The sequence below is a fragment of the Macaca thibetana genome, chromosome 15 (genome assembly GCF_024542745.1).
Source record: "Macaca thibetana thibetana isolate TM-01 chromosome 15, ASM2454274v1, whole genome shotgun sequence".
In the NCBI taxonomy this organism is placed as follows: domain Eukaryota; kingdom Metazoa; phylum Chordata; class Mammalia; order Primates; family Cercopithecidae; genus Macaca; species Macaca thibetana.
Genome location: NC_065592.1, coordinates 5,118,393 through 5,131,018, shown reverse-complemented (window position 1 = coordinate 5,131,018; position 12,626 = coordinate 5,118,393). Strand labels below are relative to the sequence as shown.

General features: G+C 53.9%; 2 protein-coding genes across 2 annotated transcripts in view; one reads left to right on the top strand and one right to left on the bottom strand.

Moving 5' to 3' along the window:
* Nucleotides 1–12,626, top strand: part of DPH7 (diphthamide biosynthesis 7) — an 807,287-nt gene that overhangs the window by 63,694 nt on the left and 730,967 nt on the right. The window lies entirely within an intron of this gene.
* Nucleotides 6,226–9,030, bottom strand: OBP2B (odorant binding protein 2B). Its single transcript, XM_050760683.1, has 5 exons — nucleotides 8,896–9,030; nucleotides 8,560–8,630; nucleotides 8,164–8,274; nucleotides 7,258–7,359; nucleotides 6,226–6,566 (listed from the first exon to the last, which is right to left on the bottom strand). The coding sequence occupies exons 1-5, from the start codon at nucleotides 9,015–9,017 to the stop codon at nucleotides 6,226–6,228; spliced, it is 747 nt and encodes a 248-aa protein (XP_050616640.1). The 5' UTR covers nucleotides 9,018–9,030.

Sequence of the window (12,626 nt, the reverse complement as noted above, 5' to 3'; positions counted from 1 at the left end):
TAAATAAATAAGACTGGCGTGGTGGCGGGCACCTGTAATCCCGGCTACTCAGGAGGCTGAGGCAGGAGAATCACTTGAACCCGGGAGGTGGAGGTTGCAGTGAGCGAGAGGGCCCCGCTGCATTCCAGCCCGGGCGACAGTGTGAGACTCCGTCTCAAAAAAAACCAAAAAAACAAAAATTAGCCAAGTGTGGTGACCCTCTCCTGTAGTCCCAGCTACTCGGGAGGCTGAGGGAGGAGAATCACTTGAGTCTGGGAGGCGAGGTTGCAGTGAGCTGAGATGGCGCCACCGCACTCCAACAAACGAACAAACAACAGAGCAAAACCGAAATGAGGAGGGAACGTGAGACAGGAGTGCCAGTTGGGAGTCGGCACAGGGCCAGGCAGGGACGCTCCTCGGAGGCAGAAGCTGGTTCCTTACAGAGGTGGAAATAAAGAAGCCGACTCTGGGGAGACTGGAGAAGAACAGAAACGCAGGAGGCAGAAATAAATACTGCGGATGGAAGCAGAAACAAAACAAAATGTGAGCTGCTCCAAATCGGCGGCGGAGCGAGTTCTGGAAGAGCGGCGGTGTGGGAACCTCCCGTGCCTTCCTCTCCCAGCTGCAGCTGCGTTCCCAGGCAGGCTTCCCCGGCAGCCAGGGAAGGAGGCCCAGGACTCCGCCAGGGGTGGGTCCGTTCCCCTTCTTGGAGGGAGTGTGACCCACAGGCCCCACGGAAAGGCAGTGCCATCCCCGTGACATTCCACAAGGCCCCGCTGGCAGGCCCCTGATCTGCCCCTAGAGAACAGCAAGCAGGCAATGCCCTGAAGCCTGAGACCCGGGCACGCCGGCCTTTGCCCCAAGGAGGCTGGGGACAGACAGGATTCCTCCAGGCTTCTCAGCAGGAGATGAGCAAAACGTCCACAGAGCCAGTGACTGCGGGACCCACGACAATCGGGTCACTCCTGCAGGGAGGAGCAGTACCTGGACCTGAGCCTGGGGACGGGCAAAGGAACACAGCTGGCGAGCGGCCCACAGAGCGGAAACCAGAGCGCCGCTACGGCAACGGAGGCCACCGCGGGCACCAAACGCGCCCCTTGAGGACGGGCGGCCACGGCACAAAAGCAGACTGGGCTCGGAAACACGTGCTTTACAAACGGGGAAATGAGTGAGACCATGCAGGAAAGACCGCAGCTAGACAGAAGGTGAAGGCCACTGCGAAGAGGAAGCTCGCAGCCAGAGCTGAGTGAGAGCCCGCGGGCGGGAGGGGGCAGGGCGCGCGGGAGCCTTCCCTGCAAACCCAGGGCGTTCCAGGAGCAGCGACGCGCACGGGTGGAGGACAGGAGACCAAGAATGGCATAACATTTCCCAGAGCAGAAGGAACGCGCAAGCGCTCACACATTCAGGCAAGGCAGGTGCGGAGAGACACAGGCCTGCCCATCCTGGAAAGCTCTTGGACTTAAAAGATGAAAATAAATGATCCTGGAAAGATCTCGAAAGATCAAGAATATAAAGCTTTTTTTTTTTTATTGTTGTTTTTTGTTTTGTTTTGTTTTTAAATAAAACGAACTTCTAAATGCTGCCAGAAAGGAAGAACAAGCATCCATGAATTGTTCGGAAAAAAAAGGCTGATATCCAAGAGTGCGGCACTGGGCCAGGAACAGAACAAAGTGAAGTGACCTAGGGGGAGACAAGCGCCCATCCAAGGAGAGGAGCCAGTGAGAGGCGCTCACCAGGAAGCGGATGGGCGGGGGCTTGGCACTGAGCACAGTCAGGTCCAAGGGAAGATGCATAGGAGTGATCCTGCAGAGATGGCAGCGAGTGGCAACGGAATCCCCCCGCATTGAGAGAATAAACCTCTGGGCTCTGGTTCTGTTTGGAGTCTGTTGGTGGGGTTAGGGGTGAGTTAGGGGAGGGCACTGCCACCAGCCTTTGGGTATATTTCTCCTGCTGTTCACTGTGTGTAATAGACAAATACCAACAAGAAGAGAAGAGGCCAGGCACAGTCGGTGGCTCATGCCTGGAATTCAGCACTTTGGGAGGCCAAGCAAGGCAGGAGGATCATCTGAGCCTAGGCGTTTGAGACCAGCCTGGGCAACATAGGGAGTTTCTGTCTCTAAACAAAACAAACAAACAAACAAAAAATTACCTGGGCATGGTGATGCACGTCTGTAGTGGCAGCTACTCAGGAGGCTGAGGTGGGATTGCCTGAGCCTGAGATATCAAGGCTACAGTGAGCTGTGATTGCGCTACTGCACTCCAGCCTAGGCAACAGAGAAGGACAGTGTCTCATAAAAGAAAAAAAAAAAAGGAGAAGAAAAGCTTCCTGGACCTGCCCACACCATGGTGTCCAACAGGTGACTGGGACCCCATGTCCTCTGGCCGGTTCTCACCAGGGCCTCATGGGACTTTCCTGCTGGGGCCTGATCTGAAATGCACCGCTTCTTCAGACGGCTGAGGGTTTCTGCCCACTGAACCTTTGGCAATGCCAGGCGAGACGGGCAGCTCCAGCCCCACCATCACTGGCATCCTCTGGGCAGGTGCTCAGTGTTCCCTAGGGCCCAGGAGCGAGCCAGATGCCACCTTTACTTTTGTAGGCAAATTAGAACTTTTAACTTCTGCCCATCTCTCTTTTGTCTGTACAGTGTGATAGTCTTGCTAACCTACTGCTGGATGAGTGAGTCTGGCTGTCACCAAGCAGCAGGTGCACCGTCCCATGGGAGAGGCAGGGGGTGGATGCACAGAACTCCGGGGTTCTCTGGGCACCCTCTATGCTTCCAGGCCTGTGAATTGGCACAGCAGAAACACAGATCTCCAAGGTGCACAGCCGGGGGCTCAGAACCCTGAAGGTCGGTGCTATCCCACTGGAGAAGTGACCTAGTCCAGCTGAGCCCCTGGCCAGCGGCGAGGAGGAAAGGATGGACATCAGCCATGACTGACACTGACTACCGAAGCTGGAGCTTCGCCCAGCCCAAGAATGTTTCTGTTCTAAGACTTCTGTCTTTTTTGTTTTTTTTAGAAATTATCACAGGCAAATGTTACCTTGAAGACTCGGTGGCAGCTAAGTGTGAGCTCAGTGTGGGGCATGAGTGTTCTGAAGCTGCCAGGGCTGGACTGCAGTGGGTGCCATGGGGTCCGTCATAGCCCCTTGGGTCTCGCCATAGCAGGCCACGCCGGCCACATTTCCACCGCACTTAAAAAGCCAACTGTTATGCATGAACTAGAATAACACACAGAAGACTTAGTGAAACTGAGTGTTGTATTCAGTGTTCTCAGCTCCTCTCTCTCGAAGGTTCGTCTTTCCACCAAAGCTGCCCTGCCCTGCAGCAGCAGGAAGTGCCAGGAATTAGTGCCCTATGGAAGCATCCCCATGCCATGACAGGCTGGAGCTGGTATAAACCATGGCAACACCAGGGACTGAGCCCCAGTGGGTTGCAAGTGGTCATCTTGATGCTGGACCCCTCACCAGCGGCCTTCCCTGCCGACGTCACCTCCCCCACCCTACCACAGTCTCCCAGGACCACCTCCTACGTAAACCACTTGAGCTTCCGTCTGTCTCATCTGCTTCTGGGGGACTCACACTAGAAAAACAAAATTAATTATTTTTTGCTATATGGAGTGGTGTGATTTGAAATCCTTCCATGGATAATGACTGCTTGCTTATGTCTTTAAAAACATTTTTTTTTATTTTCTTGAGACAGAGTTTTGCTGTTGCCCAGGCTGGTCTCAAACTCCTAGGCTCAAGCGATCCTCCCATCTCAGCATCCTGAGGAGCTGGGACTACAGGTACCCGCCATCACAGCTGACTCCAGCATCTTTGTTTTCCGAATATTGAGTCCAGACATGGAGTTAGACCACAGCAGGCATGCGGATTACACCCTCTAGCAAGAAGGACACCATTGACAGACATGTAGACTTAGGCTGTACCAGGCCTGTATACCAGGGGGTGCATTGTGAGTAGGTAGGTGTGTGTGTGGGTGTGAGACTGTGTGTGTGTGTGTGAGAGGGAGAAAATGTGGCAGTGTGTGTGTGCATGTGTGAGAGCATGTATAGGTGTGTGTAGGGGTGTGTGTGTGTGTGCATATGTGTGTGCATGTGTGAGATTGTGTGTAGATGTGTGCCCAGTCCTCGCAGCAACCTTGCTGGTGAGTGCTCCTGTGGTCCTTGTTTTACGAACAAAGAAACAGAGGTTGAGCACTTTCCGGAAGGCTGGTGACCCACGAGCCCCATGTCACACTTCTCAGTCTGCCTGGGGCCCTCGCTCTCAGCCTGGACACTCGGCCCCTAGTGAACAAGTCATGTCAGAGAGAACCCGTCTGGTGCCCCGTCTCCGGGATACATGTGTCCCTTTGTACAAATATTTAAAAATTCATTTTGAAAGAACGCAAAAGCTCCACTGCCCTCCTTCGCATCTGTGATTTCTTGATTTTCAAACACTGAAAGGCTCATTTTGCTCCTGGAGAGATTCTGCTCGGTGCCTCTGCCATGCTTGGGTTGGGAGTGAAAGTTTTCCTGACTTATTCGGGACACTGTCCTCAAATATTTGAGATGTTGGGTGTCTGTGAAGGCCCCATGGTTATGAGCCATGGGAAGAGGCTTCATGTGACTCAGTGACCGGAGAGTTTGTGGGTGGAATTGGGGGGTGCTGAGCTTGGAAGGGGAAGTCGCATGGGGCCGGGACTCTTGGGAGCAGAAACGAATGATGGGGCCCATGTCTGCCAGGACAGAGCCCCCCACCTCGAGGGCTACATTCCCAGGGCTACAGGTCCATGGTCCACCCATCACAAGGTGGCCAGGACATTGGATGGATAAGGCAGATGAATGGACCAACAGCTCAGGCAGGGATGCAGGGAAACCCACAGTTACCCATGCTAGGCCCTCCAAGTGGGCAGGAACGTACTTCCCAGCTTCTCATGTGCCTACCTCCTGCCAGCATCATCCCTGCACCCACGCTCAGCACTCTGCAGTCCAATCTCTGTCTTTCCCAAGGAGACTCTCCCCACTGCTTAGATGTATCAAAAATCCTTTTCCACCAGGTAAATATTTTTACTATTTATTTATTTTTTCCTCTTTTTACAAATAGAGATGAGGTAACGCTATGTTTCCCAGGCTGGTCTTGAACATTGGCCTCAAGTGTCCTTCCTCCTCGGCCTCCCAAAATGTTTACAGATGTGAGCCACTGCACCCAGCCAATTTCATATATATGTATTTTTTTTTTAACTTTTTAAGTTTATAGCAAATAACCAACCAATCTTGAATTTGTACACACATCCTAACCTTTCTGGAATCTGCATGGTAGCACTGGGTGGGGGAGATGGCTTACTGCTCACCCATCTTTGTGGGGTGAGGTCTGCCCTGTCCTCCACATGTGGCCTGTGGACACCCAAGCTGGCTCCATCTCGGCTCGCCTGGGCCCTGCTGGCCTGGCTCACTTCAGGACCACCCTGTAGTCTAAGCCAAGAATCACGTCCAGGTGGGAGAGGAGGAGGTGAGGATGCTGGTCTGGGCGGGAGGCAGGCAGTGGTTACTTGGTGCGGCCCTGGGGAGAGGCGGTCACTTTGTAGGCTCAACCCCCGAGAGGCCTGTCCAGCTTGGGTTTGTGGCTCCTGGGGCGTGTTTATCACTGCGGTGCAGTGGTCTCCTCCCTCGCTGCGGTCGGCCTCCTCATGTCCCAGCAGCCCCAGTGTCTGTACAGACCATGGCCCCTGAACAAACCATGGGAAGGCCAGGGTGGGGCTGAGGATCTCGGAGACCGGGGCTTGCTCTGCCTTGCTCTGGGGGTGATGATGGAGGCACCAGTGCCCCTCTCTCCAGCGCTGCCACTGAACCCAGGCTGCTAAAGTGGGGCCACTCGGAGGATCCCTCTGAGACCCCTGGGACAGGAGCCCTGCAGTGGCCCCACTGCTGCAGCTCTGACACTGTGTCCCCACTCCTGTCCTCCCCAGTGGCTTTCCAAACGCTCCTGCCCAGGGCCCTGCCTGTCCTAAGCTAAACCTGAGACCTGAGGGTGGCTCTACAGGAGGCCCCTCCAGGACATCACGTGGCCCCGCAGGCCTGTTTGACGTCATGCCTCTCGTGGTTTGACGCTTGCTAGGTCCAACGTCTCCCCAGCTTCCCTTGTGGCTCCCCCTCCCAGCAGGCCTCCCAGGGAGCCGGTGCAAGTCCCTCCATCCCCACAGAGAGGCCTGCCCAGAGCTGGGGGAGAAGCTCTTTATTTGGAGTCAGGCGGGTGGGAGCAGGGAAGGGTCATGGCTGGAGGGTAGGTCCAGGCAGTCCGGGCTCCGTGTCTGGCAGCAGGGTGGACTCTGGGTGCAGACTAGGGGCTGCTGTGCTAGGAAGAGCAGAGGTTAGGGAGGCCATAGGGTAGGGCAGAGGCCAGGCCCAGAGCTCCCTCCCCAGGATCTGCAGCCCCCACATCAGCCACTGCTGGGCAGCCTTGGGGCTCCAGAGTGACCTCAGCTCCTCCAATGACCGGGCAGGCCTCTGAGCATCCTCAGTGAGTGGACTGGGGGAAGACGACCGAGTGGGGACAGATGCAGGGGGCGATGGGCCGAGCTGACACCTGAGGGAGCCCAAGGGAGGCCTCGCTGTGGAAGGGCCGAGGAGGACGCTCACTCGGGCTGGCAGGCGAGGGAATAGGTGAAACAAAGGACTTCCCAAATGTCCCAGGAATTGTGGGTGGGCAGACTCTGAGAGGTGCCAACCTCGTGCCTGACCCCGGGGGGTCTCCCTGCTTGTGTGGGATGGCAGGAGCCAGAACAGATGGACCTTTGAACCCTGGGAACCCAGGACTCTGGGCTTGTCCAGTGTCCTCCCAAAGGCTCACTCATGCTAGTGTTCGGGAGTGCAGCTTCCTGCAGAGACCAAGAAAAACCCAAGGATGAGAAGACGCCCTGGACCAGGGCCCGGACCCCATCACAGCCCAGCGCTCAGAACCTCCAACGACGAGGACCTTAAGCAGGGCCCGGACCCCATCACAGCCCAGAGCTCAGACCCTCCAAGGATGAGGACCCTAAGCAGGGCCCGGACCCCATCACAGCCCAGAGCTCAGACCCTCCAAGGATGAGGACCCTAAGCAGGGCCCGGACCCCATCACAGCCCAGAGTTCAGACTCTTCAATGACAAGAACCCTAAGCGGGGCCCAGGAGTGCCTGTGAGGAGACTCAGGGCACACGGGGAATGCGGGGTACATGGGAGGACACAGGGGTCATGGGACACTGGAGGTCACAGAGAGACACAGGGGGAAACACGGGGGACTGGGCATAGCTGTCCTCTCACCCGTCTGTAGGGGTATGAAAATGTCCTCCTCCGAGAGTCCCTTGTGCTGCACGAATTTCTTAAATTCTTCCAGGGCCTCCATGTTGATGTCAGGATTCCTACCTGCAGGTGAGGTGGCTACAGGTGAGCCGAGGTGGGGACAGCGACATGGCCCTGCAGGGAGCAGATGCCGAAAGAAGACAGCCACGGCCCAGCACCAGGACAGGGGGAGAAGCCCGAGAGTGGACCAGAGTTCAGGGGTGGGGCTGGGAACAGAGGAGACGACCACCACCCAGCACCGGACAAGGGGGAGGGGAGGCCCAAGACTGGACGGGAGTTCCGGAGTGGGACTGGGGGACAGAGAAGACGGCCACTGCCCAGCACCAGGACAGGGGGAGAGGCCCAAGAGTGAACCAGAGCTCTGGGGTGGGGCTGGGGACAGAGCAGATGGCCACCACCCAGGTGAGAGGTCCCCAGGAAGGGGGACAGTGGCGGGGACTCTCCAAGCCACTCAGCAACCCCAGGGGACCTGGGCAGCTCCCAAAGCCACCCTGCAGGGTCACAGCCCTCACCTGGAGGGACCTTGTGTCCCAGAGGCACTGGCCACCTTCCCACCCTGGAGGCTCCCTGCGCCATGAAGAGCCGTGTTAGGACGCTACCTCCCCATTCAGGTGACCCTCCTACACTGGAGACCCCAGAAGCAGTCCTTGGCAGGTTCATGTCACCGAGGCCGTGTCTGTCCCTGCCTGGCCCACCCCATTCCCACTTCAGGTACTTGGACCGCCTGCCCAGCGGTGCGCGGCACATGAAGGCCGGCACAGGGGGCTTCCTCTTCCCCCCGTGCCAGGGCGTGGTGATGCTGGTTCCACTGGCTTCTGGAGGCAGAGACCGTGGGGCAGGACACGCAGGCCCCAGCGGGCCCCTCACCCATGAGCTTTCCCATGTGGAACAGGCCCCCACGGTGCTGGTCTTTGCAGTAAAAGATGAAGTGGTCCCTCCCGGGCAGCTCCTGCACATATATGAGCTTCCTGCCTCCATCTGTAGATGACAGAGAAGATGGGTCATTCACAGAGAGAGCACTCAGGACCACACGAAGAAACACTCAGGAATGTCTCAGTGGTCACCCAGGTGCCCTGGACACACCTGGTGTCTGACGTCAGGGCCACTAGCCTCTGGGGAAGGACGGGCCAGCCCCTCCTTGGAGGTGGGCAAGGCTGGGACCCTGGCAAAAGGGCAGCCCGGGCACTCTCTGCCTGTGGTGGGGCTGGTGCAGCTGGGGTTGATGGTGGGGGAGGGTGGGGGTGGGGTGGGGGAGGAGCTCACAGGCACTGAATTTGCCGGGCTCCTCCGTTTTCCACATCAGGATTTTCTTCTGGACGCACCGATCCTCCCTCCTGGAAAACAGGAGACACGTGGGCAGCGGCTCCCAGGACACACCTGGGCCATCCTCAGCTCACCTGGTGCATGGCCTTGACCTGGCGCCTGAAAATTCCACTGCTCCCCCCCTCCCCACCGAGCTTTAGCATGCCCGGGATGTTTCCCTCCAAGGCAGGGGGTGATTCTTACCAACACCCAAAACCAGGATGGGGCAATGGGCACCAGGTGGGTCTGGGAAGGGGAGATAGTGGCCTGAGGGGCCCCGCAGTGGGCAACACTCACATGAAGGTGAACGTGGCTTCCAAGTCCCCACCACCCAGGGCTGTCACCTTCACTGGGGACACCTTCCTGGGCTTCCTGTCCTCCGGAAAGTCCTTATCGACCACCATGGCCTTCACATACATCCTCCCCTCCTCCTCCTCCTCCTCCTCCTCCTTCTTCTTTTTCTGACACAGTCTTGCTCTGTCACCCAGGCTGGAGTGCAGTAGCACAATCTCGACTCATTGCAACCTCCACCTCCCAGGTTCAAGGGGGTCTCCTGTCTCTGTCCCCCAAGTAGCTGGGATTACAGGTGCACACCACCATACCCTGCTACAGGCTACCCTTTCAAGACTCATTATATAGCTAGCAGATGGACAGATGCATAGATCAATGGGACAGACAATAAAGAATCCTCAAACAGACCTGCACACATATACTCAATTAAGTTTTTACAAAGATGCAAAAGCAATTCAATGAAAGATAGCTTTTGTAGCAAATGGGCTGGAGCAACTGGACATCCACAGACAAAACCACCAAACAAAAAGAAGAACCACAACCTACGTCTCACACCCTGTATGAAAATTAACTCAAAATGGATCATAGACTTAAACATAAAACTTAAAACTATAAAAGCTTTAGAAAACAATAAGAAAACTTTTGGGATATGGAGCTGGGTCAGGAGGTTTTAGATTTGTCACCAAAAATATGATCCATAAAAGGAAAAATTAATAAAATAGACTTCATCAAAATAAAAACCTTTTGCTCTGTAAGAGACCCTGTTAAGAGAATAAAAAGAGGAGCTAAAGACTGAAAGAAAATATTGACAAACTACGTGTTCAACAAGGAATTAGTTTCTATACTTTATAAAGAATTTTTCAAAACTCAACAGTTTCAAAAATAGAATGTAGACAAAAGATGTGAAGGGACACTTGACTAGAGAGATGTAGATGGCAAATAAACACATGAAAAGATGCTCAATGCCATTAGTCATCAGTGAAATGCAAATAAAAGCCATGATATATCAGTACATACCTATCAAGGTGGCTGAGATAAGATCATAGTGCTCACACTGAAGCTGGTGAGGATGCATGGAAACTGGAAAGCTTCTGAAAAATGGCTTGACAGGTTAAAACAAAACAAAACAAAAACAAGCTAACCCTGCAACAAGCATAGAACCCAGCAATAGAACCCCTGGGACTTTGTCCCAGAGAAATGAAAACTGATGTCAATGCAAAAACCTGTACATGTGTCATAGCCCAAATCTATAAACACAGACGTCCTCCAACAGGTGAATGGTTAAACAGACTGTGGTACATACATACCACGGAGCACTACTCAGAAGTAAAAAGGGATAAACTACTGATAAATGCAACAATGGGATGACTCTCCAGAGAATGATGCCGCTGCATGGGGAAAAAAAAGCCAATAATCCGGCCGGGCGCGGTGGCTCAAGCCTGTAATCCCAGCACTTTGGGAGGCTCACGAGGTCAGGAGATCGAGACTATCCTGAACATGAAACCCCGATGCCGGGCGTGGTGGCGCGCCTGTAGTCAGCTACTTGGGGAGGCTGAGGTGGGAAAAAAAGCAGGCCACTGCAATCCAGCAGACACAGCGAGACTTTCAAAAAAAAAAAAAAAAAAAAAAAAAAAAGCCAATGATTGCAATAGATGACATTCTTGAAATGAGCAGATTGCAGTAGTGGATAACAGGTCTGTCATTGCTGGGGTTGGGGCTGGAGCAAGCCAGGTGAAGATACACATGATAGCGCTGTGTGGCTTTTTACAACTGCCTGGGAATCTACAGTGTCTCAAGATTAAATGTTTATTTTAAAAACCACAATGAGCATAAACGCTTTAAAAAAAAAAAAAGAAAAATTTAGAGCCAAAGACTCAGCAACTCCACTCAGAAGCATCATTTCAACAGATACACTCCCACATATGAATCAGTAGATGGGTTCAATCTTTACTTACAAATCTTGGAAATGCCTCCAATATCCATCAAAATAACAATGATAAAAGTTCATTTTTATGTTTGATTTTTGCAGACTTTCTAGATACCTCTCATTCTTTGGGCACAAGGAATACATCAGTGAATAAAACAAATGTCTTGCACTCGTGTGGCTCATATTCTAGGTGCAGGGGACATAAAATGAACAAAATAAATAAGTGAATTGTGGTGCCAGCTATCAATATCTTGCCTCCAGCACCAAATGCACCCTTCATGGCCGATTCCGAGGTAATGGAGCTGGAGCCAGCAGGCGCTTCTCTTGTGCACCTGGCGTGATGCTAAGTGCCTCCCAGGCTGGGTCCAGGATGCCTGGTTCTAGGACGCTTCCATTTCTCTCTTTTTCTTTCTCTTACTATACAGATGGCAGTGGCACAAGTCAGGAACACCTGGCGGCACTCACCACATTGAATTCAGGGGACCCCCCAGATGGCTTCCTATGGAGATTCAGTGGCATCCGCACATGTGGGTTCCCAGTGACTTTTGTAGGCTTCCCAGCCCCAGCCCACCTGCCTTGGGAGAGAAGAGAGGCTTCCTGCTTGCCAGACGCAGACTGCATTTCCCTGCCTGCTGGCCTCTGCTCTCACCATAGGCCAGCTGTGGCCGGGCAACCCAGCAAACTTCTCTAGCATCCCTTGGGAGAACCACACCTTTTCCCATGAGATCTGAACCCAGGCTTGTGGAAAGGATCCCCGCCCCCATTTATGTCTTCCTTAACTGCCCTCCTGCAATCCTGAGCCATTTTTTGTGGTTCTCTTTAAACCTCTATAGCTGATTGTTCATTGTGCAAGCAATCCCTGTTCAATCTATTGTCTCTGGATCCTATGGGTCACTGGTTCATAGAATTATATATTATTTTAAATGGAAATCAGTGTTATGGAAAAAGCAAAGTGGAAAGTTGGACAGGGAGTGCTGGGACAAGGGGTTATTGGTCCTTTAAATGAAATGATGAGGAACAGCCTCGCCAAGGTGGCATTCAAACATCGAATTTAAGAGCTGAAGGAAGCAAGTTACGAGCTCGTCAGCTGGAAGAGGAGTCCAGGTGGCAGGAGCATCCAGTGCCAGCCTGGAGGTGGGAGAGCACTGGCGGTTTCCAGGAACACATGGCAGAGTGGCCACAGCAAATGATTCAGGGAGACTGGCCATATGTGAACCTGGGGAGAGGGCGGAACTGCTGTGAAGGGCATGGGGACCACGACGAGGACTTCAGCTTGTACTCTGAGTGAAGGACCCTGGGGAGCTCCGACAAAGGCAAAGCTGCGACTTCCGTATTTAAGGGGTCTCTCCAGTTGCTGCACTGAGCACAGATTTGGGGGTTGAATATAGAAGCAGAGAAAGCAGTTAGAAAAGGCGTGGCAATAACCCAGGATATTTGGGGGCCCAATACAGAAGCAAAGAAAGCAGTCAGAAAGACGCGGCAATAACCCAGGAGGGTGCATTGATTTCTACCTGGGCATCCAGGAGAACAGGGGATGGACCTAACTGTCCCACCACAAACAGAGGGAAACTGGCCCCCAGGTGCGAAACGCTTGTGTTCAGACACCGAACTCAGACAGCGCAGGCTGTGATCCCTGAGAGTGGGAGCTAACGAGCTCAGCTGGATCATGGCAGCTTTATGCCTGTAGGGAATTTCAAGCCACCACAGAGAGAGGAACCCAACAGAGCAAGGAGTCAGACGGCGTGGGCAGGATGCAGGTTGGACTCTGGGCATCGCAGACGACTAGAATGTGGGAGACAAGGAAGCAGAC

What these genes read in the sequence shown, in the direction of transcription:
- OBP2B (XM_050760683.1), bottom strand. Translation starts at nt 9,017, where the DNA reads ATGTATGTGAAGGCCATGGTGGTCGATAAGGACTTTCCGGAGGACAGG. An exon ending in GAAGCCACGTTCACCTTCAT is followed by an intron (nt 8,631 to 8,895) that starts GTGAGTGTTGCC and finishes CCTGTTTTCCAG; the next exon opens with GAGGGAGGATCGGTGCGTCC. An exon ending in CCACATGGGAAAGCTCATGG is followed by an intron (nt 7,360 to 8,163) that starts GTGAGGGGCCCG and finishes CCTCACCTGCAG; the next exon opens with GTAGGAATCCTGACATCAAC.